Source organism: Pseudophryne corroboree, chromosome 9 (assembly GCF_028390025.1).
Source record: "Pseudophryne corroboree isolate aPseCor3 chromosome 9, aPseCor3.hap2, whole genome shotgun sequence".
Classification (NCBI taxonomy): Eukaryota; Metazoa; Chordata; class Amphibia; order Anura; family Myobatrachidae; genus Pseudophryne; species Pseudophryne corroboree.
Window position 1 is genome coordinate 112,251,022 of NC_086452.1, and position 25,476 is coordinate 112,276,497.

At 47.6% G+C, this 25,476-nt stretch overlaps 2 protein-coding genes across 2 annotated transcripts in view; both read right to left on the reverse strand.

The window, feature by feature from the left end:
* Nucleotides 1-25,476, reverse strand: part of LOC134957687 (ATP-dependent RNA helicase A protein-like) — a 699,701-nt gene that overhangs the window by 235,446 nt on the left and 438,779 nt on the right. The window lies entirely within an intron of this gene.
* The window catches only part of LOC134957689 (ATP-dependent RNA helicase A protein-like), a 141,581-nt gene that overhangs the window by 36,514 nt on the left and 79,591 nt on the right, over nt 1-25,476 (reverse strand). Inside the window, exons 8-9 of the mRNA XM_063939768.1 lie at nt 19,065-19,113; nt 12,676-12,821 (exon numbers count right to left, since the gene is read on the reverse strand). Coding sequence (XP_063795838.1) covers nt 12,676-12,821; nt 19,065-19,113 — 195 coding nt within the window. The remainder of the gene's footprint in view (nt 1-12,675; nt 12,822-19,064; nt 19,114-25,476) is intronic.

Here is a 25,476-nt window from a genome sequence, read left to right on the forward strand (position 1 = left end):
GGGGAGTGGCAGGAGAGTGCTCCCAAGTCAGAGACTCTTCGGGCTGAGGCAATGGCCAGGAGACAGATTATTCACGGTAAACCATCTGAGGTCAATTGTTTCTAAAGGGAGACCATTGCAAGGCCTGAAGAACCAAAGGACAAATCCCAAGGAGCCACAGGATGAACAAAAGGAGGTTGTACCCGGAGTACCCCCTGCAGGAAGGTATGTACATCTGGTAAGGGAGCAAATCTCTTCTGGAACCAGACGGACTGAGCAGAGACCTGAACATTAAGAGACGAAAGGTGGAGACTCATGCAATACCTGCCTGTAGAAAAGCCAGAAGTCTAGAGATCTGAAAAACCATAGGATCATAGTGGCAATGAGCATACCACTTAAATTACGAGTGCCAAATATGGTAATAAATGCGAGCTGGTGCTGGTTTGCGAGCACGAAGTTACCTCCACGAACACCTCCAGGTGGAGGCCCCACTCTGCTGGATGGAGATCGTGTCTGCTAAGGAAGTCTGCTTCCCAGTTGTCCACTCCCGGAATGAAGACTGCAGACATCGCTACAGCATGCCTTTCTGCGCAGAGGAGGATTCTTGTCACCTCTGACATTACAGCCCTGCTCTTCATCCCGCCTTGTCGGTTTATGTAGGCCACTGTGGTCACGTTGTCCGACTGTACCTGAACAGCCCGATCTCTTAGCTCCAGGATGTTTATTGGAAGAAGGGATTCCTGACTTGACCACCTTCCTTGGAAGGTTTCCCCTAGAGTGACTGCTCCCAACCTTAGACTTGCATCTGTGGTTAGAAGGATCCAGTCCTGAACTCCGAACCTTCCGCCAGGCCCTCCAGAAGGTGAAACATCTGCAGCCACCAGAGGAGCGAAATCCTTGCTTTCGGCGACAGACTTATCCTCTGGTGCATATTTATGCGAGATCCCAACCACTGGTCCAAGAGATCCAGTTGAAAGGACAGAGCATGAAACCTTCCGTACTGCAGAGCCTCGTAGGACACAACCATCTTCCCCAGAAGGCGGATGCACTGATGAAGCCTGCCCGGGTATCTGTTCAAGACATCCCAGACCATTTTTTGTATCACCAACGCTTTCTCCACCGGTAGAAACGCCCTCTGCACCTCCGTGTCGAGGATCATCCCCAGGATATATAGCCTCCTTGTCTGCTCCAGATAAGACTTTGGAATGTTCAGAATCCAACCATGCTTCCTGAGCAGATGCGTCGAGAGAACAATGGATCTTAACGTCTCCCTGGACGATGCCTTGATCAGCAGGTCGTCCAGATATGGAATTAAGTTCACCCCCTGCTTGCGGAGGAGAACCATCATCTCTGCCATCACCTTGGTGAAGAGCCTCGGTGCCGTGGAGAGACCGAATGACAGTGCCTGAAACGGATAGTGATCGTCTAACAGTGCAAACCTGAGATAAGCCAGATGCGGCGACCAAAAGGGAATGTGGAGGTACGCATCCTCGATGTCCAGGGACACCAGGAACTCCCCCCTCCGTCAGTCCTGAGATAACCGCTCTCAAACTCCATTTTGAATTTGAAGTCCCCGAGATAAGGGTTCAATGATTTCAAGTTCAGAATTAGCCTGACCGAACCATCCGGCTTCGGTACCACAAAAAGGTAGGCTCTCCACACTTTTCCTGGATTCCGCGTCCGCAGACCATTGGCGCAGTCAGAGTCCCCTGCGAGCCGAGATGGACATGGAGGAGATCCCCGCAGCCATGGAACCCAGATCCTTCATGGATTCCACCAGAAACCCTGCAGAATCCTGTATGTTACGTAAAAACAAATCAATGTCACCTTTATCCATCATGGTCAAGTCCTCCTGCAGAGTGATTGACCGCTTTGCTATTGCTTTTGAAATCCATGCACAGGCAATAGTAGGCCGCAGTATCGCCCCTGAAGCCGTGTATATGGATTTGAGCATAGCATCCACCTTGCGATCTGCCGGGTCTTTCAACGCGGTAGATCCCGGGACAGGCAAGACCACCTGTTTTGATAGCCTGGAAACAAAGGCATCAACTATAGGCGGGGACTCCCATTTTTTTCCTATTGTCCTCCGGGAAAGGGAAAGCAACCAGAACCCTTTTAGGGATCTGCATTTTTTTCTCCGGGTTTTCCCAGGCCTTTTCAAAAATAGCATTTAATTCCTTAGAAGCAGGGAAGGTGAGAGGGGTTTTCTCTTACTGTCTGTGCAAAAAAGCCTCCTCAACCTGCTCAGGAGGTGTGTCAGAAATATTTAACACATCCCGCATGTCCTCAATCATCAACTGCACCCTCTTAACAAGTGATGCCGTCCCCCTCGACACATCCCCATCTGCTCTGTCAGAATCGGTATCCGTGTCATCTTGCATAATTTGGGCAAGAGCACTTTTGTGAGAATGTACCGCAGGGGGCCCCGAGGGAGCAGAATCAGACCATACTGCCATAGAGGACTGTAATGCCTGAGTTGCATGCTCAGCCCTTGCAACCCTTTCAGAAATCTGAGAAATAGCCCCCCTAAGAGAGGCTAACCACTCCGGTTCCCTAGCCGGGATCTGCGCTACAACAGTGCAATCCTGATTACATGGAATGGGATCTTTCTGAGAAGATATATCCTCTGCAGCATATGAGACAGTCTCTGGACATGGTTGCCTGCAGACCCCACACACATACAGGGTAAAGGGTAGACAGAGTTTCCCCCCACCCCCAAGAATGGCAGAGAGAGAGATTGGAGCCAACCCACACACCGTGCTATTCAGGTATAGGGAGACCCTTAACCAGCACTATGTCCCTTAAAAGTTGACAGTCCAGATACAGCCGAAACCCCCTCCTTCTACAACCCCCTGGTACCGTACAGATAGCTGGAGTTGCTCTGGAGGGACTGCTCTTCTGCTGCAGGCAGGAAAATGGCGCTGAAACGCTGCTGGGTCCGCTCTGAGAAGCTCCGCCCCCTTAATAGCGCTGTCTTCCCGCTCCTTGAAGATTATAATGGCCTGAGGATTTTGCTGCTGGTTGAGATCCTGGGACCCCGACAGTCTTTATGGTCAGTATAGCGGCGGCTCAGGGCGCCCCTCACAGCGCCGCACCATGTACCTCTGAGCCCCCAGAGCGCAGTCAGTACTGCGCTCCCTACCCTGTAGCCGCCATCTTCATATCAGCTCCCTGCTTGCCAGGGAGTCGATGACTCACTCGCCACTCTTCAGCTCTGCAAGGGGGTGGCAGCATGCTGCCGGGGTGAGCGTTCCCCTGCAGCGGGGAGCAATCTATTCCCTCTGGAGCTCAGTGTCCAGTCAGCGGAAACAGTGGCTCAGACCCCGCAGGGTGAACACTGCTCCCACCCCCCTCAGTCCCTCGATGCAGGGAGGCTGTTGCCAGCAGCCTCCCTGTAAAATCAAAAACTCTAAATTAACTTTTACTAAGAAAGCTCTGTAGAGCTCCCCTAGCTGTGACTGGCTCCTCCGGGCACATTTTCTAAACGGAGTCTGGTAGGCAGGGCATAGAGGGAGGAACCAGCCCACACTCTGAAACTCTTAAAGTGCCAATGACTCCTGGTGGACCAGTCTATACCCATGGTACTAATGTGGACCCCAGCATCCTCTAGGACGCAAGATAAATAGCTATTTGTAGTCTACCCAAGTTAATTGAATATTTTTGGAAGTTTTATAGCTTACTTATAAGTGTAATGAAATGGAGAAATGGGAATATTAATGAAGAATAAATCAAACTAATTAACGTAAAGAAATGTGGCCAATAATGATCTAATTTACTTCAGTAAATATATTTTAAACCATACAGCTTATTAATGGTTCGACAAAAACATGTCAGTTTTTTTAAAGTTCTATTTTTTCCTTTCTAAAATATAGTAATAGAGTCAGTTACAGCGCTACAAATATTTAATATTTTGTATATGGTTACATTTTAGTGAGGCATTATTCACACGTGGCACAAGCCAATGATGGAAGAGAAGCACAATGAAGCAGTAGTTAGCATTGCTGTCTCAACTGGTAACAGAGGCCCATCTGGGTGGCGTTTTTTTTTTTTTCAATAAATATTTTATTGAGGTTCACAAAGTACAATAAGTATAAGCAGGAGAAAACATGTGATCCCGCCATTATACAAAACTGATTGAGTCATATAGCAACTAATCTTATGAGTGGTGGGGCATGAAGGAGAACCTCATATTTTCCATTTTCTAACATAAAACATCATAATTATTACAGGTTGAGTATCCCATATCCAAATATCCGAAATACGGAATATTCCGAAATACGGACTTTTTTGAGCGAGACTGAGATAGTGAAACTTTTGTTTTCTGATGGCTCAATGTACACAAACTTTGTTTAATACACACAGTTATTAAAAATAGGGATTTTTGTTTACTTACCGTAAAATCTCTTTCTCTGATTCCATCTGGGGGACGCTGCGCCATTACTTGTGGGTTAGAGGTGTGTGGTTGTGGAGTTTGGCACAGAACTATTAAAACCTGACTCCTCCCCCCTCTAACCCCTCCCATCTCCTTCCTGCCTAGCCAGCACCTCAGTTAACGTTTAGCCAAGCCAAAGGAGATAGACCGAAAACAATTAACTGGTTAAACCAGACAACATATGGGAGGGATCGCAGCGTCCCCCAGATGGAATCAGAGAAAGAGATTTTACGGTAAGTAAACAAAAATCCCTATTTCTCTTTCATCCATCTGGGGGACGCTGCGCCATTACTTGTGGGATTTCCCAAAGCAAGCAAATGAGAGGAGGGAGACATAGACGGCATAGCCGTCCGCCAATTTTGACGCCCAACAGGGGCAGTCTCCAAACCGAAAGTGTGAGAACGGTAAAACCTTTTTAAAACGTATGCACAGACGACCAGGTCGCCGCCCTACACGACTGCTCAATAGACGCAGCCCCGCGAACATCTCAAGAAGCTCCAATAGCTGGAGTCGAAGGAGCTTGAATCGAGTCAGGAACTGAAACATTAGAAGACTCTGTGATGGTCGTAGTTACCCAACGAGTCACTGTGTACTTGGAATCCGGCCAATCTCATTTGGACGCAGCCATTAAAAACCAACAATGCATTCGTACGACGGATAGAATTCGTACGAGATAAATAAATCCGTAAGGCCCTAAGCACATCTAAGAGAGCCAATAGGAATCCTCCCCGGAAGGAGGAGGAGTAAACGCTGGAAGGACAATGTCCTGATTTTGATGAAACGCTGACACAACCTTCGGAAGGAAGGAAGGTTTTGTTCGCAGAACCACCCGATCATCATGAAAATCCAACAAGGGTGGTCTGCAAGAAAGAGCTGCCAATTTAGATGCTCATCTTTTGGAGGAAATTGTCAATCGGAAGACATTGAACGTTATATACCGCAATTGTACCGATTCCAAAGGTTGAAATGGAGGTTTCTAAAAAAAAAACCGTAAGGACTAAGTTAAAGTCCCAGGGAGGAACAAAAAAAAGGTGGCTGAATCCGAAGAACTCCCTGAAGGAACGTCTGAACTTCTGGAATGATAGCCAGTCTCCTATGAAGAAGAGTCGACCAAGTAGAAACTTGACCCCATTAGTGAAGAAGTCTGAGATCCTCATTGAGATCCTCCTGAATGCAGGATAACAGACGAGGAAACTCTAAACACATCCGGTGTTAAACCACGCTTTTCACACCAAGCAATGTAAATTCCAGAAGCCACCGGTTATCTAGCCAGAATCATCGTTTACTCAACAGGACGAGAAAAACCTTTTTCCCCTTAAAATATTGGATTCAAGAACCAAGCCGTCAAAGTCAGCCGACCCAACCTGTGTGGTGACATGGTCCTTGAATCATAAGATCTAGAGCAGAGGGGGTCGGGATGGTTCCTCGACGACCCTATTGTGCAGAAGAGTGTACCACTGTCATCGTGGCCCATCTGGGTCCACCAGAATGATTGGAAGACCTTCTCTCTGAACGCGTTGAAGCCGACGTGGAATCAGTGGAAATGGTGGAAACACATATCCCAGTTGAAAGTGCCACAGCGCCGTCAGTGCATTGATTAGAATTGCTTAAGGGTCCTGAGTACGCGACCCGTAGAGAGGAGGTTTATTGTTGAGACAAGACGCCGTCAGATCTACATCGGGCATCCCCCACCGGGCTACTAGAGTCAGAAACACCTCCTGGTGAAGCCCCCTCTCTCCCTTATGCACCGTGTGACGGCTTAAGAAAACCGCTTCCCAGGTCTCGACTCCTGGAATGTGAATCACGGATATAATCTGAACCCAATGTTTCGCCTAAGTGAGAATCTGAGCGACCGCCTTCCTGGCGGTCCAGTTTCGAGTTCCTTTATTTAAGTAACTGTCGTGGCGTTGTCGGGCTGAACCCGGACTGGATTACCCTTTACCATGGTTTGAATCCGAAGGAGTGCCTACCGGACTGCCCTCAACTCCAAGATGTTGATCTGTAACTAAGACTCGACTGTTTCAGAACGTCTGAAAGTGAGGAGTCTGAAACACCGCCCCTCAACCTCTGAGGCTTGCGTCTGTGGTGACCATCCCCCAAGAGCAAATCGTGAACGGTACCCTTTTTGGTCAAATTGGGCTGTGAAGCCACCAGCGAAGCGATCGACGAGTCTTTACAGACAAGCGGATTAGCTGTAATTCGAGATGAGGTCCTGTCCGTGAGGAAGAAACGCTTTCTGGTTGGTGGCGTCGAATAAGAATCCCAGAAATATCATTTTCTGGGAAGGAAGTAAAGACGACTGTGGAAAAGTTATTATCCATCTGAATGACTATAGAGTCTCTATCGTGAGACGCAAGTTCTGGTGAAGGATTAACTCTGACAGTCCTGATGAAAAGATCATCTAAATACGGAGTAATGCTGACACCCTGGCAATGCAGAATTGTCACCACACGGCCCATGACCTTTGTGAATACCTGAGGAGCCGTGGATAGACCAAAGGGAAGAGAAACTGAAAATGGCAAGGACCGACTGCGTATCTCAGACAAGATTGACGACCTGTCCAAATAGGAACATGCAGGTAGACGTCCTCTACGTCCACTGAAGCCAAATATTCCCCTGGTTTCATGTAGCGATAATCGAATGGATGGATTCCATTCTGAACTTTTGGGTTGAGAGATATGGATTCAAACCCTTTTGGCCGAAACTGTTTGTCCACAAGAAAAAGACCCGAGTAAAATCCCGACCTCTCTGCTGAGAGGGAACTAGAAGAATCACTCCATTTAGTAAGAGAGTGGCTGTTGCATAAAGAAGAGCTCAACGTCTGGAGGGAGCGTTTTTGGAGAGGAGTGACGAACACACGATATGGGACTGGTTCCTCGAGATGTAACATATAATCTCTGGATATGACCTCCGTCACCCACAGATCTGGTTTTGACAGGAGCCACACTTCCTTGAACTGCCGTAACCGAGCCCGAACCGTCATTGATCCCTCCAGAGATCGTTAACCGTCATGCAGTAGGTATGTCGGCAGGTCTACTGGCTGGTCTAAGAGCCGCCTGTGTTCCTCTACCTCTGAATGCCTCTCTTCGTGGGAACCTGGAGAAAGAACGAAAGGGATGGAAACTACCTCTGTCCTGTGTACGAAAGGACCGAAACCTCGTGGTCTTCGGTCTCTGAGGAGCAAATGGAAGAAAAGGGCTCTTGCCCCCTGTAGTCTCTGAATAATCTTCTGTAATTCCGACCCAAAAAGAACTCACCTTCAAAGGGTATCGCCGTCAAGTTCTGTTCAGAGTCAGAAACGGCATTCCCAAACCCGAAATCAAAGAGACCGTCTTGCTGTCACGGTCAAGGCAGAAATACAGGATGGTAGCGCAGTAGACTCTAACAAGGTCTCATTCTTCTAATTGAATGACTTCCGATGGATCGTGGGACTGCATTCAAGATACAACCTATGCCAGCCAGTCATCCGCGGCCAAGAGGACCCAAATGCTAGCTATAATTGGGAGTAGAAAATTCCTGATAAAGATAACATAGATTTAATCATTGTTTCAATCTTCCTATCTGTAGGATCTTTTAACTAAAACGTACAAACCTCACAGTTTGAGCCATGGTGGGAATTGAACCCACGACCTCAGTGCTCTAAGGCAGCAATGCCAAGCATTACACCAGCAGTACTGCCCATGTACAAAAAGAATAACCGTAGCTTTTGTTAAATGTGAATAGGAGCGTCTACCTTTTGGGTTTCTCAACATCTTGTATCCCCCTTATATAAATTAAAATTTATTTTGGGGCTGGGACAGGAGAATCCGACTTAAGTCAGGGCTCTTTCAAATATCCGCAAAGTGTGAATACAGGGGAAAGACAGTAACTTGTCTTTTTTTTTTTTTTTTTTTTTTTTTGTTTTGAAAAAGGCAGAGGAAGAACCCGCCACCTCCGAACTCTGAATATTAAGAGTCTGACGGATGGCTTATATCAGAATCTAACACCTGAGCTAGTAGAAAAACTCCTCATCCTACTATCCCACTCTGGGTCTACTTCCCCATCCTCCAGTGGGAATGTTTCCAACTACTCCTCCGGAAAAGTTATAGCGGGCAACGGCTGCGGCCGTTTTGTAGCATAAGAACTGCCGGCAGAGTTAACAAATTTGTTTAGAGATTGAGCCCATATTTCGAGCCCATAGAGCTTCCACTGTAGCCATAGAGGCATAGACTGATCCGCGGAACTTTCCTGCTGGTCCGCCACAGATGCCCCAGAGCATGAAACACAGAGTACCTGCGTCCGGGCTTCCCTTTGCTAGCTATGATCCCCATAGTGAGCAGGAAAAAATAAACCACCGAGGCGGTCTTACCCTTTGTAGATTTCATAAGTAATTAATTAATTAATTTATTTTCTTTTTTTGAAACAGCAAATGCACTACAAATGAACAATAAACTCAGTAGAGTAGTCCAATACTTTGACATATACTGTTGTATATTGTAAATATACTATGAATCATACTGTGTTCAATGCATATTTTATATTGCAAAAATTACCTCCCCTAAAAGTATAGCATGACACAATGTAAATCTACAGTGAATTTATACTGTGTCCCAAAATATACTTGCTGTTAGGTGATCAGCATTTGTTGTGAGCGCTGCACGGTGTCCCCCGTACTGCCTCTGGAGAAGATGGCGGCCGGAGCCCTGCATACCTGGACGGGAGTGCGCGCGTGGTAGTGGAGGGCGGGAGTCCGTCCATTCTTGAACAAGGAAGCGCCTGTCAGCTTCAGTAGGCGCGCTGCAGCCGAAAGTCTGCGGCTCTCGCGTGCCGCCACCCCAAGTTGTTCTGTTCAGGTAGCGAGCACAGCGTCCCCCTGTCACTGTAGATGGCGTCAGGCAAAGTGACGCGCGCGCGGGCAGAACAGAGCGGGAAGCCGTCCCTGCTCTCCTTACGCGACCAACCGGAAGTTCGGGCCGCCGCGCGTTGCTAAGTATAGCGACTGTTGCGGCGGCTTCTCCGGGATCCCCGTCCGTCCCCACAGCCCTTCAGACAGTACTGCGGCTGTATGGGTACAGGTCTCCGGCACAGCTCCCGCTGGCGGGCTTTGCGCCGGGGGGGGGGGGGGGGGGGGGGGGGAGAGGGAGAGGTAAAGTAAAAATAATACTAAAATCAGTAAAATAAATAAATATTAATAAATAATAAAAACCGTTAGGGACAGCCCAATACTGCCAGTGACAGATTGTGGCTGTCCAGTACCTCTTTGATCTGTCGTTTTTTTGTGAATCAAAAGGCCCCAGTGACCAAGGTATGGTGGCCCTTTCTGACAGCATCCTTGTTCCATTTATACCTGTCACCTGTAAACAGGGACTAGGTATAGAAAAATAAAGAAAAAATAAATAAAAATTAGGAGAAATAAAAACTGTGTCTGTACTCCACAGGCACAAAACTAAAACTGAGGTGCTGGCTAGGCAGGAAGGAGATGGGAGGGGTTAGAGGGGGGAGGAGTCAGGTTTTAATAGTTCTGTGCCAAACTCCACAACCACACACCTCTAACCCACAAGTAATGGCGCAGCGTCCCCCAGATGGATGAAAGAGAAATATTGTATTAAATGACCTTCAGACTGTGTATATAAGGTGTATATGAAACATAAATGAATTGTGTGAATGTAGACACACTTTGTTTAATGCACAAAGTTATAAAAAATATTGGCTAAAATGACCTTCAGGCTGTGTGTATAAGGTGCATATAAAACAAAAATGCATTCTGTGCTTAAATTTAGGTCCCATTGCCATGATATCTCATTATGGTATGCAATTATTCCAAAATACGGAAAAATCCGATATCCAAAATACCTCTGGTCCCAAGCATTTTGGATAAGGGATACTCAACCTGTATAACCAATAGATTCACATAAGTCAAGCGAAAACTCTTCTTACAATGATATCAAACGTAAATCCAGTATACAAAGATAACAAAAAAAAAACAACAACAATGTAACATACTAATGTGTTCATCCCGTCGGGGAACACAAACCAAAAACAAACGAATATATAAAAAGAAAGAAAAATCTAAGAATACCTAGCTAGACTAGGGGACCACCGACCCATCCATGGAGACATCATCAGAGCTGAAGGAATTACATAGTAGACGGAGAACCATAGAAAAGAGATAGAACAGATAAAAGAGATAGAAGAGGGAGACACGGAAGGCTAAGGCGGGCTTCAGAGATTAGAGCAATAAGGAGGAGAGGGAGGGAGAAGAGATAGAAGAAATGAGGGGAGAAGGATCAGGCGGTAGTAGGAGAGAGAGGAATTGGAGGATTGCCAGCTGTAAGCTGTTGGACATACCATGTGGTGCAAGAAAAACTCTGTTGAATGGCAAGTTGTTATATTGGGCAGTCTGTGGATAAATCGTCCCCAACATTGAAACAACGCAGGGGTAAGTATTTCCTTATTGAGAGACGTTTCCAGCCAGTCCATTGTGAATAGACAGAGTAACCAGGAGGTCACCAGTGGTAATGTGGGGGGAGTATCAGAGATCCACTGCTGGAGTATGGCCTTCCTGCCCACCGCTGATAGAATCATCACTATTTTCGTGTCTTGTGAGGGAATATCGGGTTGATCAAGGATATGGCCGAAGAGAGCCCAAGAGGCAGTGCATTGAAAGTGCAAACCCAACTCGAAGATACCATAGTCCCTCACCTCAGCCCAGAAAGCTTGAACGGAGGGGCAATGCCAAAAGCAATGCATAAGATCAGCTAAAGGTGCAAAGCACTTTTTACAATCAGCCGAGTCAGATAAGCCCATCAAGGAACTCGGCTTTGGAGAGATATAGGCTCTATGTAGAATTTTAGAAGACATTTCCTGATACAGACTAGCCGGGATGAGTTTCAATGAGGCATAGAAACTGTCCATTACGGCCTCAGGGGACATTGAGGGAATTTGAGAGGACCATGTCTGAACTTGAGCGAGATCAGTAGTGGGTATATGTTCTGTGCGTATGCGGGCATAAATGGTCGAAATGGAATATGTCCCAGAACGCAGGAGCGTATCTAGAGAGTTAATAAAATCTGATGGATGAAGATGAGAGAGGACAGATTGTACATCGTGTCAGGCTTGAAAGAATTGAAATGTGTGGTGGGGATTAATGTTATATTTGGTTAGCACTTCAGCAAAGGAGAGTATTTTTTTCTTAGAATCAATAAGATCACCAACCTGCCTAATCCCTGCTGTATGCCAATCAATGAAAGGAGAGAAGGCCTGACCTCTCTGAAATTGCAGGTTCCCAACCAGAGGGAGAAATAAAAAGAGTAGGTGTGTTGTAGCTTTAGGGACTTTCTAGATAGGTCGCCAAGCCGCAATGGTAGAGGTTAAAAGTAAATTGTCAAGATGAGGGGGCAACAATTCGGATCTATTTGCGTGGAGGAGAAAGCTGAGGGATAAGGGGGCACAAAGCTGGGAATCAACGAGTCGGTAAAGACTGACGTGCCTCTAACCCAGTCCATGGCAAAGCGGAGAAGACACGCTCTATTATATTGCTCCATGTCTGGCAGATTCATTCCCCCATTCTGTATCGTCTGGGATAACTTGAAAAAAACTAATTCTGGGTAGTTTATCGGCCCAGATAAATTTAGAAATAGATGAGTTAAGGGAGGATAAATCAGATTTTGAGAGCACGATTGGAACCATCTGAAGGACATAGAGCAATTTGGGGAAACTAGCCATCTTAACTAGGTTGCAACGTCCCATTAAATTAAGGGGCAGTTTTTGCCAGAGTGTGTGGCGTTCTTAATAGGATTTCTCTGTGTGCTCCAGTTTCCTCCCACAATCCAACACATAGGGGTATATGCAATTAGGCGCGAGGTTAACCATGCGGTGAAAGCACCGGGTTTCACTTTTGGAGCCGATTCATTATTTGTCATTTTTCCCACGTGGTAACCCATAGATTCCACCTAAAATGTGCTAAATCCAAGAGGTTGCATGTCATGATCATATGACATTTTACATTTACAAGCTATGAGCATACACGAACTAACCAAAAATAGTGAACACTAAATAATGCACTACCTATTCAATGTCAAACAAATTAAAGCTAGTAATAATAGATCCAATGCTGCCAGCTAGGTACCAATAGAGGCAGTGGAAGTGCATCACTTTATGAACACTTGTGTAAAGGCACCAGAACACATGACATTTATAAACCTTACATGTCAACAATTTCAGGAAATACAAAGTATTTTCGTGAACAAAGATCTGACAATTTGACAAAGCTCTAACAAACCAACCTGTTGCGGTCAGGCCTCTCTGGTCTGTTCCTGTATTCTGCTTGTGTCTTTTCTTTCTGAAAAAACGGACGACGAACATTTGTATTCTCAAGCATTCTGTTCCCATGTAGTCCTGCATTCAAGTCCTCTTCCTCTGACTCCAGAGTCTAAACAGTACAGGGAGAAAAAATAAGAATTTACTTACCGATAATTCTATTTCTCATAGTCCGTAGTGGATGCTGGGGACTCCGTAAGGACCATGGGGAACAGCGGCTCCGCAGGAGACTGGGCACATCTAAAGAAAGCTTTAGGACTAACTGGTGTGCACTGGCTCCTCCCCCTATGACCCTCCTCCAAGCCTCAGTTAGGATACTGTGCCCGGACGAGCGTACACAATAAGGAAGGATTTTGAATCCCGGGTAAGACTCATACCAGCCACACCAATCACACCGTATAACTTGTGATCTGAACCCAGTTAACAGTATGATAACAGAGGAGCCTCTGAAAAGATGGCTCCCAACAATAACCCGATTTTTGTAACAATAACTATGTACAAGTATTGCAGACAATCCGCACTTGGGATGGGCGCCCAGCATCCACTACGGACTATGAGAAATAGAATTATCGGTAAGTAAATTCTTATTTTCTCTAACGTCCTAAGTGGATGCTGGGGACTCCGTAAGGACCATGGGGATTATACCAAAGCTCCCAAACGGGCGGGAGAGCGCGGATGACTCTGCAGCACCGAATGAGAGAACTCCAGGTCCTCCTCAGCCAGGGTATCAAATTTGTAGAATTTAGCAAACGTGTTTGCCCCTGACCAAGTAGCTGCTCGGCAAAGTTGTAAAGCCGAGACCCCTCGGGCAGCCGCCCAAGATGAGCCCACTTTCCTTGTGGAACGGGCTTTTACAGATTTTAGCTGTGGCAGGCCTGCCACAGAATGTGCAAGCTGAATTGTACTACAAATCCAACGAGCAATAGTCTGCTTAGAAGGAAGAGCACCCAGCATGTTGGGTGCATACAGGATAAACAGCGAGTCAGATTTCCTGACTCCAGCCGTCCTGGAAACATATTTTCAGGGCCCTGACAACATCCAGCAACTTGGATTCCTCCAAGTCCCTAGTAGCTGCAGGCACCACAATAGGTTGGTTCAGGTGAAAACGCTGGAACCACCTTAGGGAGAAACTGAGGACGAGTCCTCAATTCCGCCCTGTCCGAATGGAAAATCAGATAAGGGCTTTTACAGGATAAAGCCGCCAATTCTGACACGCGCCTGGCCCAGGCCAGGGCCAACAGCATGACCACTTTCCATGTGAGATATTTTAACTCCACAGATTTAAGTGGTTCAAACCAATGTGACTTTTGGAACCCAAACTACATTGAGATCCCAAATTGCCACTGGAGGCACAACAGGAGGCTGTATATGCAGTACCCCTTTTACAAACGTCTAAACTTCAGGGACTGAAGCTAGTTCTTTTTTGGAAGAAAATTGACAGGGCCGAAATCTGAACCTTAATGGACCCCAATTTCAGGCCCATAGACACTCCTGTTTGCAGGAATGTAGGAATCGACCCAGTTGAATTTCCTCCGTCGGGCCTTACTGGCCTCGCACTACGCAACATATTTTCGCCAATTGCGGTGATAATGTTTTTGCGGTTACATCCTTCCTGGCTTTTGATCAGGATAGGGATGACTTCATCCGGAATGCCTTTTTTTTTTTTTCCCTTCAGGATCCGGTGTTCAACCGGCATGCCGTCAAACGCAGCCGCGGTAAGTCTTGGAACAGACAGGGTCCTTGCTGGAGCAGGTCCCTTCTTAGAGGTAGAGGCCAAGGATCCTCCGTGAGCCTCTCTTGAAGTTCCGGTTACCAAGTCCTTCTTGGCCAATCCGGAGCCACGAATATAGTGCTTTCTCCTCTCCATCTTATCAATCTCAGTACCTCGAGTATGAGAGGCAGAGGAGGGAACACATACACTGACTGGTACACCCACGGTGTTACCAGAGCGTCTACAACTATTGCCTGAGGGTCTCTTGACCTGGCGCAATACCTGTCGAGTTTTTTAATCATGTGGACGACTTCTGGGTGAAGTCCCCACTCTCCCGGGTGGAGGTCGTGCTGAGGAAGTCTGCTTCCCAGTTGTCCACTCCCGGAATGAATACTGTTGACAGTGCTATCACATGATTTTCCGCCCAGCGAAGAATCCTTGCAGCTTCTGCCATTGCCCTCCTGCTTCTTGTGCCACCCTGTCTGTTTACGTAGGTGACTGCCATGATGTTGTCCGACTGGATCAACACCGGCTGACCTTGAAGCAGAGGTCTCGCTAAGCTTAGAGCATTGTAAATGGCCCTTAGCTTCAGGATATTTATGTGAAGTGATGTATCCAGGCTTGACCCTAAGCCCTGGATATTCCTTCCCTGTGTGACTGCTCCCCAGCCTCGCAGGCTGGCATCCGTGGTCATCAGGACCCAGTCCTGAATGCCGAATCTGCGGCCCTCTAGAAGATGAGCACTCTGCAACCACCACAGGATGGATACCCTTGTCCTTGGTGACAGGGTTATCCGCTGATGCATCTGAAAATGCGACCCGGACCATTTGTCCAGTAGGTTCCACTGGAAAGTTCTTGCGTGGAATCTAACGAATGGGATTGCTTCGTAGGAAGCCACCATTTTTACCCAGAACCCTTGTGCATTGATGCACTGAGACTTGGTTCGGTTTTAGGAGGTTCCTGATTAGCTCGGATAACTCCCTGGCTTTCTCTTCCGGGAGAAACACCTTTTTTCTGGACTGTGTCCAGGATCATCCCTAGGAAACAGAAGACAAGTCGTCGGAACCAGCTGCGATTTTGGAATATTGAGAATCCAATCGTGCTGCCGCAACACTACCTGAGATAGTGCTACACCGACCTCCAACTGTTCCCTGGATCTTACCCTTATCAGGGAATCGTCTAAGTAAGGGATAACTAAAATTCCCTTCCTTCGAAGGGATATAATTTCGGCCATTACCTTGGTAAAGACCCGGGGTGCCGTGGACCATCCCTACGGCAGCGTCTGAACCGATAGTGACAGTTCTGTACCATAACCTGAGGTACCCTTGGTGAGAAGGGTAAATTTTGACATGAAGGTAAGCATCCTTGATGTCCCGAGACATCATGTAGTCCCCTTCTTCCAGGTTCGCAATCACTGCTCTGAGTGACTCAATCTTGAATTTGAACCTCTGTATGTAAGTGTTCAAAGATTTTAGATTTAGAATCGGTCTCACCGAGCCGTCTGGCTTCGGTACCACAATAGTGTGGAATAATACCCCGTTCCCTGTTGCAGGAGGGGTACCTTGATTATCACCTGCTGGGAATACAGCTTGTGAATGGCTTCCAAAACTGCCTCCCTGTCAGAGGGAGACGCCGGTAAAGCAGACTTTTGGAAACGGCGAGGGGGAGACGTCTCGAATTCCAATATGTACCCCTGAGATATTACCTGAAGGATCCAGGGGTCTACTTGCGAGTGAGCCCACTGCGCACTGAAATTCATTGAGAACGGGCCCCCACCGTGCCTGAGCTTGTAAAGCCCTAGCGTCATACTGAGGGCTTGGCAGAGGCGGGAAAGGGTTTCTGTTCCTGGGAACTGGCTGATCTCTGCAGCCTTTTTCCTCTCCCTCTGTCACGAGCAGAAAAGAGGAACCTTTTGTCCGCTTGCCAACAAAGGACTGCGCCTGATAATACGGCGTCTTATTTTGAGAGGCGACCTGGGGTACAAACGTGGATTTCCCAGCTGTTGCCGTGGCCACCAGGTCTAAAAGACCGACCCCAAATGTCCCCTTTCAAAGGCAATACTTCCAAATGCCGTTTGGAATCCGCATCACCTGACCATTTTACTGGTAGAATTGGACAACGCACTTATACTTGATGCCAGTCGGCAATTATTCCGCTGTGCATCATGCATATATAGAAATGCATCTTTTAAATGCTCTATAGGCAATAATATACTATCCTAATATTTCCAGTCAGGGAATCCGACCATGCCCACCCAGCACTGCACCTCCAGGCTGAGGCGATAGCTGGTCGCAGTATAACACCAGTATGTGTGTAAATACCTTTTTGGATACCCTCCTGCTTTCTATCAGCAGGATCCTTAAGGGCGGCCATCTCATGAGAGGGTAGAGCCCTTGTTCTTACAAGCGTGTGAGCGCCTTATCCCCCCTAGGGGGTGTTTCCCAACGCACCCTAACCTCTGGCGGGAAAGGGTATGCAGCCAATACTTTTTAAGAAATTATCAATTGTTATCGGGGGGGAAACCCACGCATCATCACACACCTCATTTTATTTCTCAGATTCAGGAAAACTACAGGTAGTTTTTCCCTCACCGAACATAATACCCCTTTTTGGTGGTACTCGTATTATCAGAAATGTATAAAAACATTTGCCATTGTCTCAATCATGTAACGTGTGGCCCTACTGGAAATCACGGTTGTCTCTTCACCGTCGACACAGGAGTCAGTATCCGTGTCGGCGTCTGTATCTGCCATCTGAGGTAACGGCCGCTTCTGACGGCCTATGAGACGTCTGGACAGGCACAAGCTGAGTAGCCGGCTGTCTCATGTCAACCACTTTTTTTTTTTTATATAGAGCTGACACTGTCACGTAATTTTCAACAGTACATCCACTCAGGTGTCGACCCCCTAGGGGGTGACATCACTGTTACAGACACTCTGCTCAGTCTCCACATCATTTTTCTCCTCATACATGTCTACACAAACGTACCGACACACAGCACACACACAGGGAATGCTCTGATAGAGGACAGGACCCCACTAGCCCTTTGGGGAGACAGAGGGAGAGTATGCCAGCACACACCAGAGCGCTATATATACAGGGATAACCTTATATAAGTGTTTTTCCCCTTATAGCTGCTGTATGTTTTAATACTGCGCCTAAATAGTGCCCCCCTCTCTTTTTTTAACCCTTTCTGTAGTGCAGGGAAGAGCCAGGGAGCTTCCCTCCAACTGAGCTGTGAGGGAAAATGGCGCCAGTGTGCTGAGGAGATAAGGCCGCCGAAAAGGGGGCGGAGCCTATCTCCCGGTTTTTTGTATATTCTGGCAGGGGTTAAATGCATCCATATAGCCCAGGAGCTATATGTGATGCATTTTTTGCCATGTAAGGTATTTCTGTCATGTTTTATTGAGTCTCAGGGCGCCCCCCCCAGCGCCCTGCACCCTCAGTGACCGGAGTGTGAAGTGTGCTGAGAGCAATGGCGCACAGCTGCAGTGCTGTGCGCTACCTTATTTGAAGACAGGAACGTCTTCTGCCGCCGCTTTCTCCGGACCTCTTCGCTCTTCTGGCTCTGTAAGGGGGCCGGCGGCGCGGCTCCGGGACCCATCCAGGCTGAACCTGTGATCGTCCCTCTGGAGCTAATGTCCAGTAGCCAAGAAGCCCAATCCACTCTGCACGCAGGTAAGTTCGCTTCTTCTCCCCTTAGTCCCTCGATGCAGTGAGCCTGTTGCCAGCAGGTCTCACTGAAAATAACAAACCTAAACTAAAACTTTCACTAAGAAGCTCAGGAGAGCCCCTAGTGTGCACCCTTCTCGTCGGGCACAGAAATCTAACTGAGGCTTGGAGGAGGGTCATAGGGGGAGGAGCCAGTGCACACCAGTTCGTCCTAAAGCTTTCTTTAGATGTGCCCAGTCTCCTGCGGAGCCGCTATTCCCCATGGTCCTTACGGAGTCCCCAGCATCCACTTAGGACGTTAGAGAAAAAGGCATGTTAATGGCAAAAAACTGTATAGTGGATGCCACTGAACAGGAAAGTGGTCAGGAAATACCATGTTCTATTTAACGGAGCACTGGTTGAGTCTCTCATATCCAAAAGTCAGAAGCACAATTTTTTTTAGCACAACTGTTCTAGTGACAATAGGCCTTAGAGTTGAAATTGTGATTTTCTACGCTATGCAACTACTAGTTAGTAGAGTTATGGTAGACTTCCCTTTGTTAATTCCCTTTCTGTAAAGTACATAGGGTCCACAAGGAAACATTGGGGTGTAGTGGTGGACCAGTGAAATATACACAGTATTTACAGCCTGGATGGATGGAGTGAGAGGGAGAGAAACCAGCACACTCCTGCCTCAATCAGCTAAAGCAGAGCTTAGCTGGGCAGAAATTAGAACCTCAGATAGATAAGGTAACCAGTATTTTTATTGACAATATTACCATCCAGTGTCCCCTAGGACGTGGGAGGAAGTGCCTTTGCACATGCGTTGTGCGATTGCAGAGCATTTGCAGTCTACCAATAATCACTCAATTGCAAAAACATCAGCATAGCATACAACTCTGACTTAGGTCCATCGTTGCTTTCTGATGGTTCAGTGTATACAAACTTTGTTTAATGCACAAAAATCATAAAAAACAAGATTTTGGTACTTACCGATAAATCCCTTTGTCTCAATCCTGTAGGACGCCTAGCATTGCCCCCTCTGTAAAAAGAAATAAAAGTTTAAGAAAAGGAATAACAGAAGGCAGCTGCATAAAAGCATCAATCTAACACAGTGGCCACTCCTGCAGGCACCAAACTAAACCTGGCTGCCAATGGCTGGGGGTATAATATAGGGGAGTAGGAGCCTGGACTGCTGGGAAAGATAGTTTGACCTTGGGGACGTGAAGCCCAAGATTGCTTGGCCTTGGGCTTAGAAATCACTGTAGAGTGCTTTCCTAGGAAACACCTGTCCTTATGCTTTTCCCTGTGGACGAAAGGTACAAACAGTGGAGCTTTTCAGCCGCTGAGTAGGAGCAGAGGGCAGAAAGGCTGTTTGTGGCAGCCGCTAATCAAGTCACAATCTTGATTAGCTATTCACCAAACCGAATATCTCCCATAAAGGGTGGTTTTCTTGGAAACAATCTACTTTCCAAAAAACACAGCCAAAGAATACCTCATGCCAGGCACAGATGTTGCAAACACCTTTGCTGCTAGAACTCCAGCCTCTGACAATGCTGCCCCAATGTAAGCAATTGTGGTCTTAACATGATCGAGGTACATCCTGCATTAATCAGACATATCTGAAGGCAGTTCCTCTTCAATTGCCTGTAACCATGCTTCGATAGCCTTTGCGGCCAAGGAAGCAGCCACTGTAGGCCTATGAATAGCCCCTGTGTAAGAATAAAACAGGATTTTAGACAATTGTGTATTCATCTATACATCAGATCCTTCAGTGAGGAGACTGTTGTGACTGGCAAACTGGATGTCACCACCAGACGTGTGACATGAGAACACACAGGAAGTGTAGTTTCCCACTTTGCTCACACTGCTGCAGGCAGAGCATAGTGAGCTAATGCACGCGTAGACAAAGGGAACTTTTTAACAGAAGTGTTGTAGGGTTTCTGTCTAATTTCCATTAAATTATCAGAATGTGGGAATTGATTTCATAATCTTTTGCTTTTTAAATCAGTTATCTTATCAACAGATCTGAGTTCCTCTTCAGAAAGCTGAAGAAATTGTTTAACAGCTTCAACTAGAGCAGGCACATCTACCAGAAAGGGAGCCTCCTACGCTGCTGCACAGGAATCTGACAGAGGGAGCTGCATCCTCACCCTCTTCCTCTGATAACACATCGGATAAGACAGTGGATTGAGATGACGACGTAGCCTGACTAGAGGAACCGGTGGCATGTTTAGGCATAGTCAGGGCCGTTTGTCTGGTCAGAGTGTGCGTTAGCTGTTGAACTTGAGCAGACAAGGTATCCACCCCAGGTGAATTAACTATTGGTACTATATTGTGTGGTAGCGACATAGAGGGGCCCCATGGTAGGGTGTACATAATAGTTGAAAGTTAGCTGGGCAGGTGGTGTGGACTGACTAGAAGCTGTATAACATCCTCCAGAGATAAACCTGCCAGGCAAACTCTACATGAGAGCAACACAGGGGATTACGCTCGTTTGCGACCCTTTTTGTTAGAAATGTCAGTAAAACAATATGGGCTTCTTAACACTCTGAAATTGGATATTCAGGGTATGGTATGTGACTGAACACAGCCAAGTATGTGCTGTGAGAAATAGCCCTGGAAGCACCTGTTTACAGGCTACAGAAATAACAGTGATAGAAATATATGATACAGCTGAAAAGAAACGTTAAACAGCAGAACTAGCACACAGTGACATACAATGCAAACAGGATTTTAATACCTACCAGTAAATCCTTTTCTCGTAGTCCATAAGGGATATAAGAAAAACTAGTACGATGGGGTATAGACTGGGTCCAAAGAAGCCAGTCCACTTTAAATTTCTTTAACTGGGTGTGCTGGCTCCTCCCCTCTATGCCTCCTCCTACAGGCAGTTATAGGTAAAAATGTGCTCGAAGGTGGTGAGATTTAGACACCAGCACACCACTAACATACAAAAACCAGCCAACAGCTGGCAACAACAGCAAGAGCTGAACAGGTAACTACAGATCAAGACCCTGCAGAAAAGTCCACGCACTGAGGCGGGCGCCCAATATCCCTTATGGGACTATGAGAAAAGGATTTACTGGTAGGTATTTAAAATCCTATTTTCTCTAGCATCCATAAGGGATGATGAGGATGTCCCAAAGCTTCCAGAACAGGCAGGAACGTGCGGAGACTGCTGCTGCTCCGCCTGCCCAAACTGGGTATCCTCTTTGGCCAGGGTATCAAACTTGTAGAACTTGACAAAAGCATTTTCCTCTGCCCAGAGGAGGATGTTGGTGACCTCCCGCATCGCTACGAGTGCCGCCCTTACGCTACCGTTGTCGGACGGAACTCCGACAGCCAGCCCACAAAGCAGGTGATGTGCCTGAAGCAGGGCGTTTTACACCACCCGTAGCTCAAAAATGTTTATGGTAGGAGCAGATTCGTGCATTGACCAGCGTCCCTGAAACAGACGTTCCAAGGTCATCGCCCCCCTGCCTTACAGACTTGCGTCTGTGGTGAGGACAGTCCAATCCCAAACGCCGAACCGCCTTCTTTCCAACAGACGAGTCGAATTGAGCCACCAGCGGAGAGACACCCGTGCTTTTGGAGACAGCGTCCCCCGCTGATGAAGAAATAGAGGAGACCGTAACCACTGATGTAGAAGACACAGTTGGAAGGGTCGAGAGTGGAACGTCCGTATGGAAGAGCTTCGAACGCCGCTACCATCTTCCCCAGAAGGCGAATGCACAGATATGCGACGGTGTCGAAGTACCGACCTCACCAACATCTGAAGAGAGGATCTTGTCCAGAGGAAGAAAAACCTTCTGACGGACCGTGTCGAGTATCATTCCCAAGAACAGCAACCTTTGTGAGGAGCATAATTGACACTTTGGGAAGTTCAGGATCCACACGTGCCGAAACAGAAGGTCCTGAGTTATCCGGATATTCTGACGCAACAGGTCTGCAGAGTGCGCCTTCAGCAGCAGAACGTCCAGATAGGGGACAATCGTCACACCCTGTCTCCGAAGTTGGGCCATCATGACTGCCATGACTTTTGTGAACACCCTGGGAGCAGAAGAGACCAAACAGAAGGGCCTGGAACTGGAAATGAGCGTCCTGTATCGCAAACCGGAGAAAAGCCTGATTAGGAGGCCAAATGGGAACATGCAAGTATGCATCCTTGATGTTCAAGGACGCCAGAAACTCGTTTTGCTCCAACCCAGCAACAGACTGAAGGGACTCCATCTAAACGGATTGAGATACTTCAAGTTCAGAATTGGCCAGACCGAGCCATCCGCCCTCGGTTTGAGAAACAGGCTTGAGTAATAGCCCTGTTTTCGATGATGAGGGAACAGGGATCAGTACCTTTGCAGACAAAAGCTTCTGGACCGCCGCCTGCAAGTCGACTGTCGTCGGAAACTGGCAAATCCGTGGTGAAGAAACGCTGAGGCGGTCAGGTTTGAAAATCAAGCTTGTAACCGCAAGTGATGAGATCCCTGACCCAAGGCATCTGGACAGGATTGTACCCAGGCTTCCCTGAAATCCCAAACGAGCTCCCATCCTGTGATCCCCCAGGTGGGAGGGAAGCCCGTCATGCGGTGGGATTGGTGGAGGACTTACCTTCTGGCTGGGTTGAGGCTGTGGAACCTCTGCCTTTGCTCCTACCTCTATGACCACGTGAGACGGAAGCTCCGCCCCCGGTCTAGCCTCGAAAACCGGAAGGGGCACGAAAGGACGGACCCGTATAGGGCCTCCGAGAGGCTGGAGCAGCAGATGGAAGATAAGTCGACTTACCTCCAGTGGCCTGAGAAATCCAGGCATCAAGATCCTTACCGAACAGGACCTCTACCGTAAAGGGCAACTCTTCTGCTGCCCTCTTGGATTCAGCATCCGCCTATCATTAACGCAGCCAGGGAGCTCTGCTAGCCGAAATTGCCAAAGCGGAAATCCTGGCTCCGAGGATACAGACGTCCTTGGACACCTCGCAAAGATAAAGGGCCGATTTGCGAATGTGTTCCGCCAACGGTATCAGCTGATCCGGAGTTAAATCATCACGTAGTCCTCAGGACAATTGTTCCGCCCAAGCTTTCACAGCCTTGTTGACCCAACAACCTACCTGCGCCGGGTGATGTAAAACCCCCGCCGCCGAGTAAATAGTCTTCAAGGTGGTTTCCAACTTCCTATCAGACGCTCCCTTCAGCAAAGTCGCTCCAGAAACCGGCAGAACAGTCTTCTTGGACAGACGAGACACCGAAGTATCCACAATCGGAGAGATCTCATAACGCTTCCTGCTATCTGCAGGAAAGGATAGGAAGATATTTTCTTTGATAACTGAAATTTGCATCCGGATGTTTCCAAGCTGCAGTCATGAGCGCATCCAGCTCCTCCGAAACTGGAAAGGTCGCCAGCCGTCTCTGGTTGGTGCCAAACCTTGAAGGACGTAAGGCATCCTGATCAGTCTCCTCTACCTGCAATACTGAGCGAACAGCTGTAATAAGCACCTCAATACCCCGAGCCACAGGTTCAGAGTTCTCATACACCTGATCGTCATCAGTATCCTGTACATCTACCACCGCCTCTTCCAGTAGAGGCATCTCATCATCAGATTCGCATAACACTGAGGCTAGCAACCTCTTTTTTGAAACCTGGGGAGGGGAAGTTAAGGACGAGGCCTGGGAAGGGAGCACCAACCTAGAGAGCCCTTCAACTGATTTTGCCAGGGACCGAGCCCCTGCAGGTTCCGGCTCAGGCATCTGGAAAAGCTGTTGGAACCGGGCCTCCTCTCTATTTTCATGAGAAGCCCGCAGTTCCCTAGTTAACTGAGGCATAACCTCTGTAAGCTGTGTTGTCCAAACAGGAGTGCTCTGCAGCTGTGATGATGGCTCCGACCCTCAATCCTCACATAACAGGGAATTCTCAGACTGTCCCTGAGAAAACTTTGCAGAACATTTCTGGCACTGAAAAATTTTGTGCAGCCTTGGAACCTTTGCCAGCACCTGTCATCCAGCCACAGTAATAGGCAGAAGGGGGGGGGAGGGGAGAGGGGTGGTGGGGAGAAGCAGAGGAGTGCAGCCACACCAGCCCTTTGAACCCTGCACGGTACAGTGCAATATTAGGCACGGTTAATAATAAGAATTTACTTACCGATAATTCTATTTCTCGGAGTCCGTAGTGGATGCTGGGGTTCCTGAAAGGACCAAGGGGAATAGCGGCTCCGCAGGAGACAGGGCACAAAAAGTAAAGCTTTAGGATCAGGTGGTGTGCACTGGCTCCTCCCCCTATGACCCTCCTCCAAGCCTCAGTTAGGATACTGTGCCCGGACGAGCGTACACAATAAGGAAGGATTTTGAATCCCGGGTAAGACTCATACCAGCCACACCAATCACACTGTACAACCTGTGATCTGAACCCAGTTAACAGTATGATAACAGCGGAGCCTCTGAAAAGATGGCTCACAACAATAATAACCCGATTTTTGTAACTATGTACAAGTATTGCAGATAATCCGCACTTGGGATGGGCGCCCAGCATCCACTACGGACTCCGAGAAATAGAATTATCGGTAAGTAAATTCTTATTTTCTCTATCGTCCTAGTGGATGCTGGGGTTCCTGAAAGGACCATGGGGATTATACCAAAGCTCCCAAACGGGCGGGAGAGTGCGGATGACTCTGCAGCACCGAATGAGAGAACTCCAGGTCCTCCTTAGCCAGGGTATCAAATTTGTAGGATTTTACAAACGTGTTTGCCCCTGACTAAGTAGCCGCTCGGCAAAGTTGTAAAGCCGAGACCCTCGGGCAGCCGCCCAAGATGAGCCCACCTTCCTTGTGGAATGGGCATTTACATATTTTGGCTGTGGCAGGCCTGCCACAGAATGTGCAAGCTGAATTGTATTACACATCCAACTAGCAATAGTCTGCTTAGAAGCAAGAGCACCCAGTTTGTTGGGTGCATACAGGATAACAGCAAGTCAGTTTTCCTGACTCCAGCCGTTCTGGAACCTATATTTTCAGGGCCCTGACAACATCTAGCAACTTGGAGTCCTCCAAGTCCCTAGTAGGCGCAAGGCACCACAATAAGCTGGTTCAGGTGAAACACTGACACCACCTTAGGGAGAGAACTGGGGACGAGTCCGCAGCTCTGCCCTGTCCGAATGGACAAACAGATATGGGCTTTTTTGAGAAAAAAAAACACCAATTTGACACTCGCCTGGCCCAGGCCAGGGCCAAGAGCATGGTCACTTTTCATGTGAGATGCTTCAAATCCACAGATTTGACTGGTTTTAAACCAATGTGATTTGAGGAATCCCAGAACTACGTTGAGATCCCACAGTGCCACTGGAGGCACAAAAGGGGGTTGTATATGCAATACTCCCTTGACAAACTTCTGGACTTCAGGAACTGAAGCCAATTCTTTCT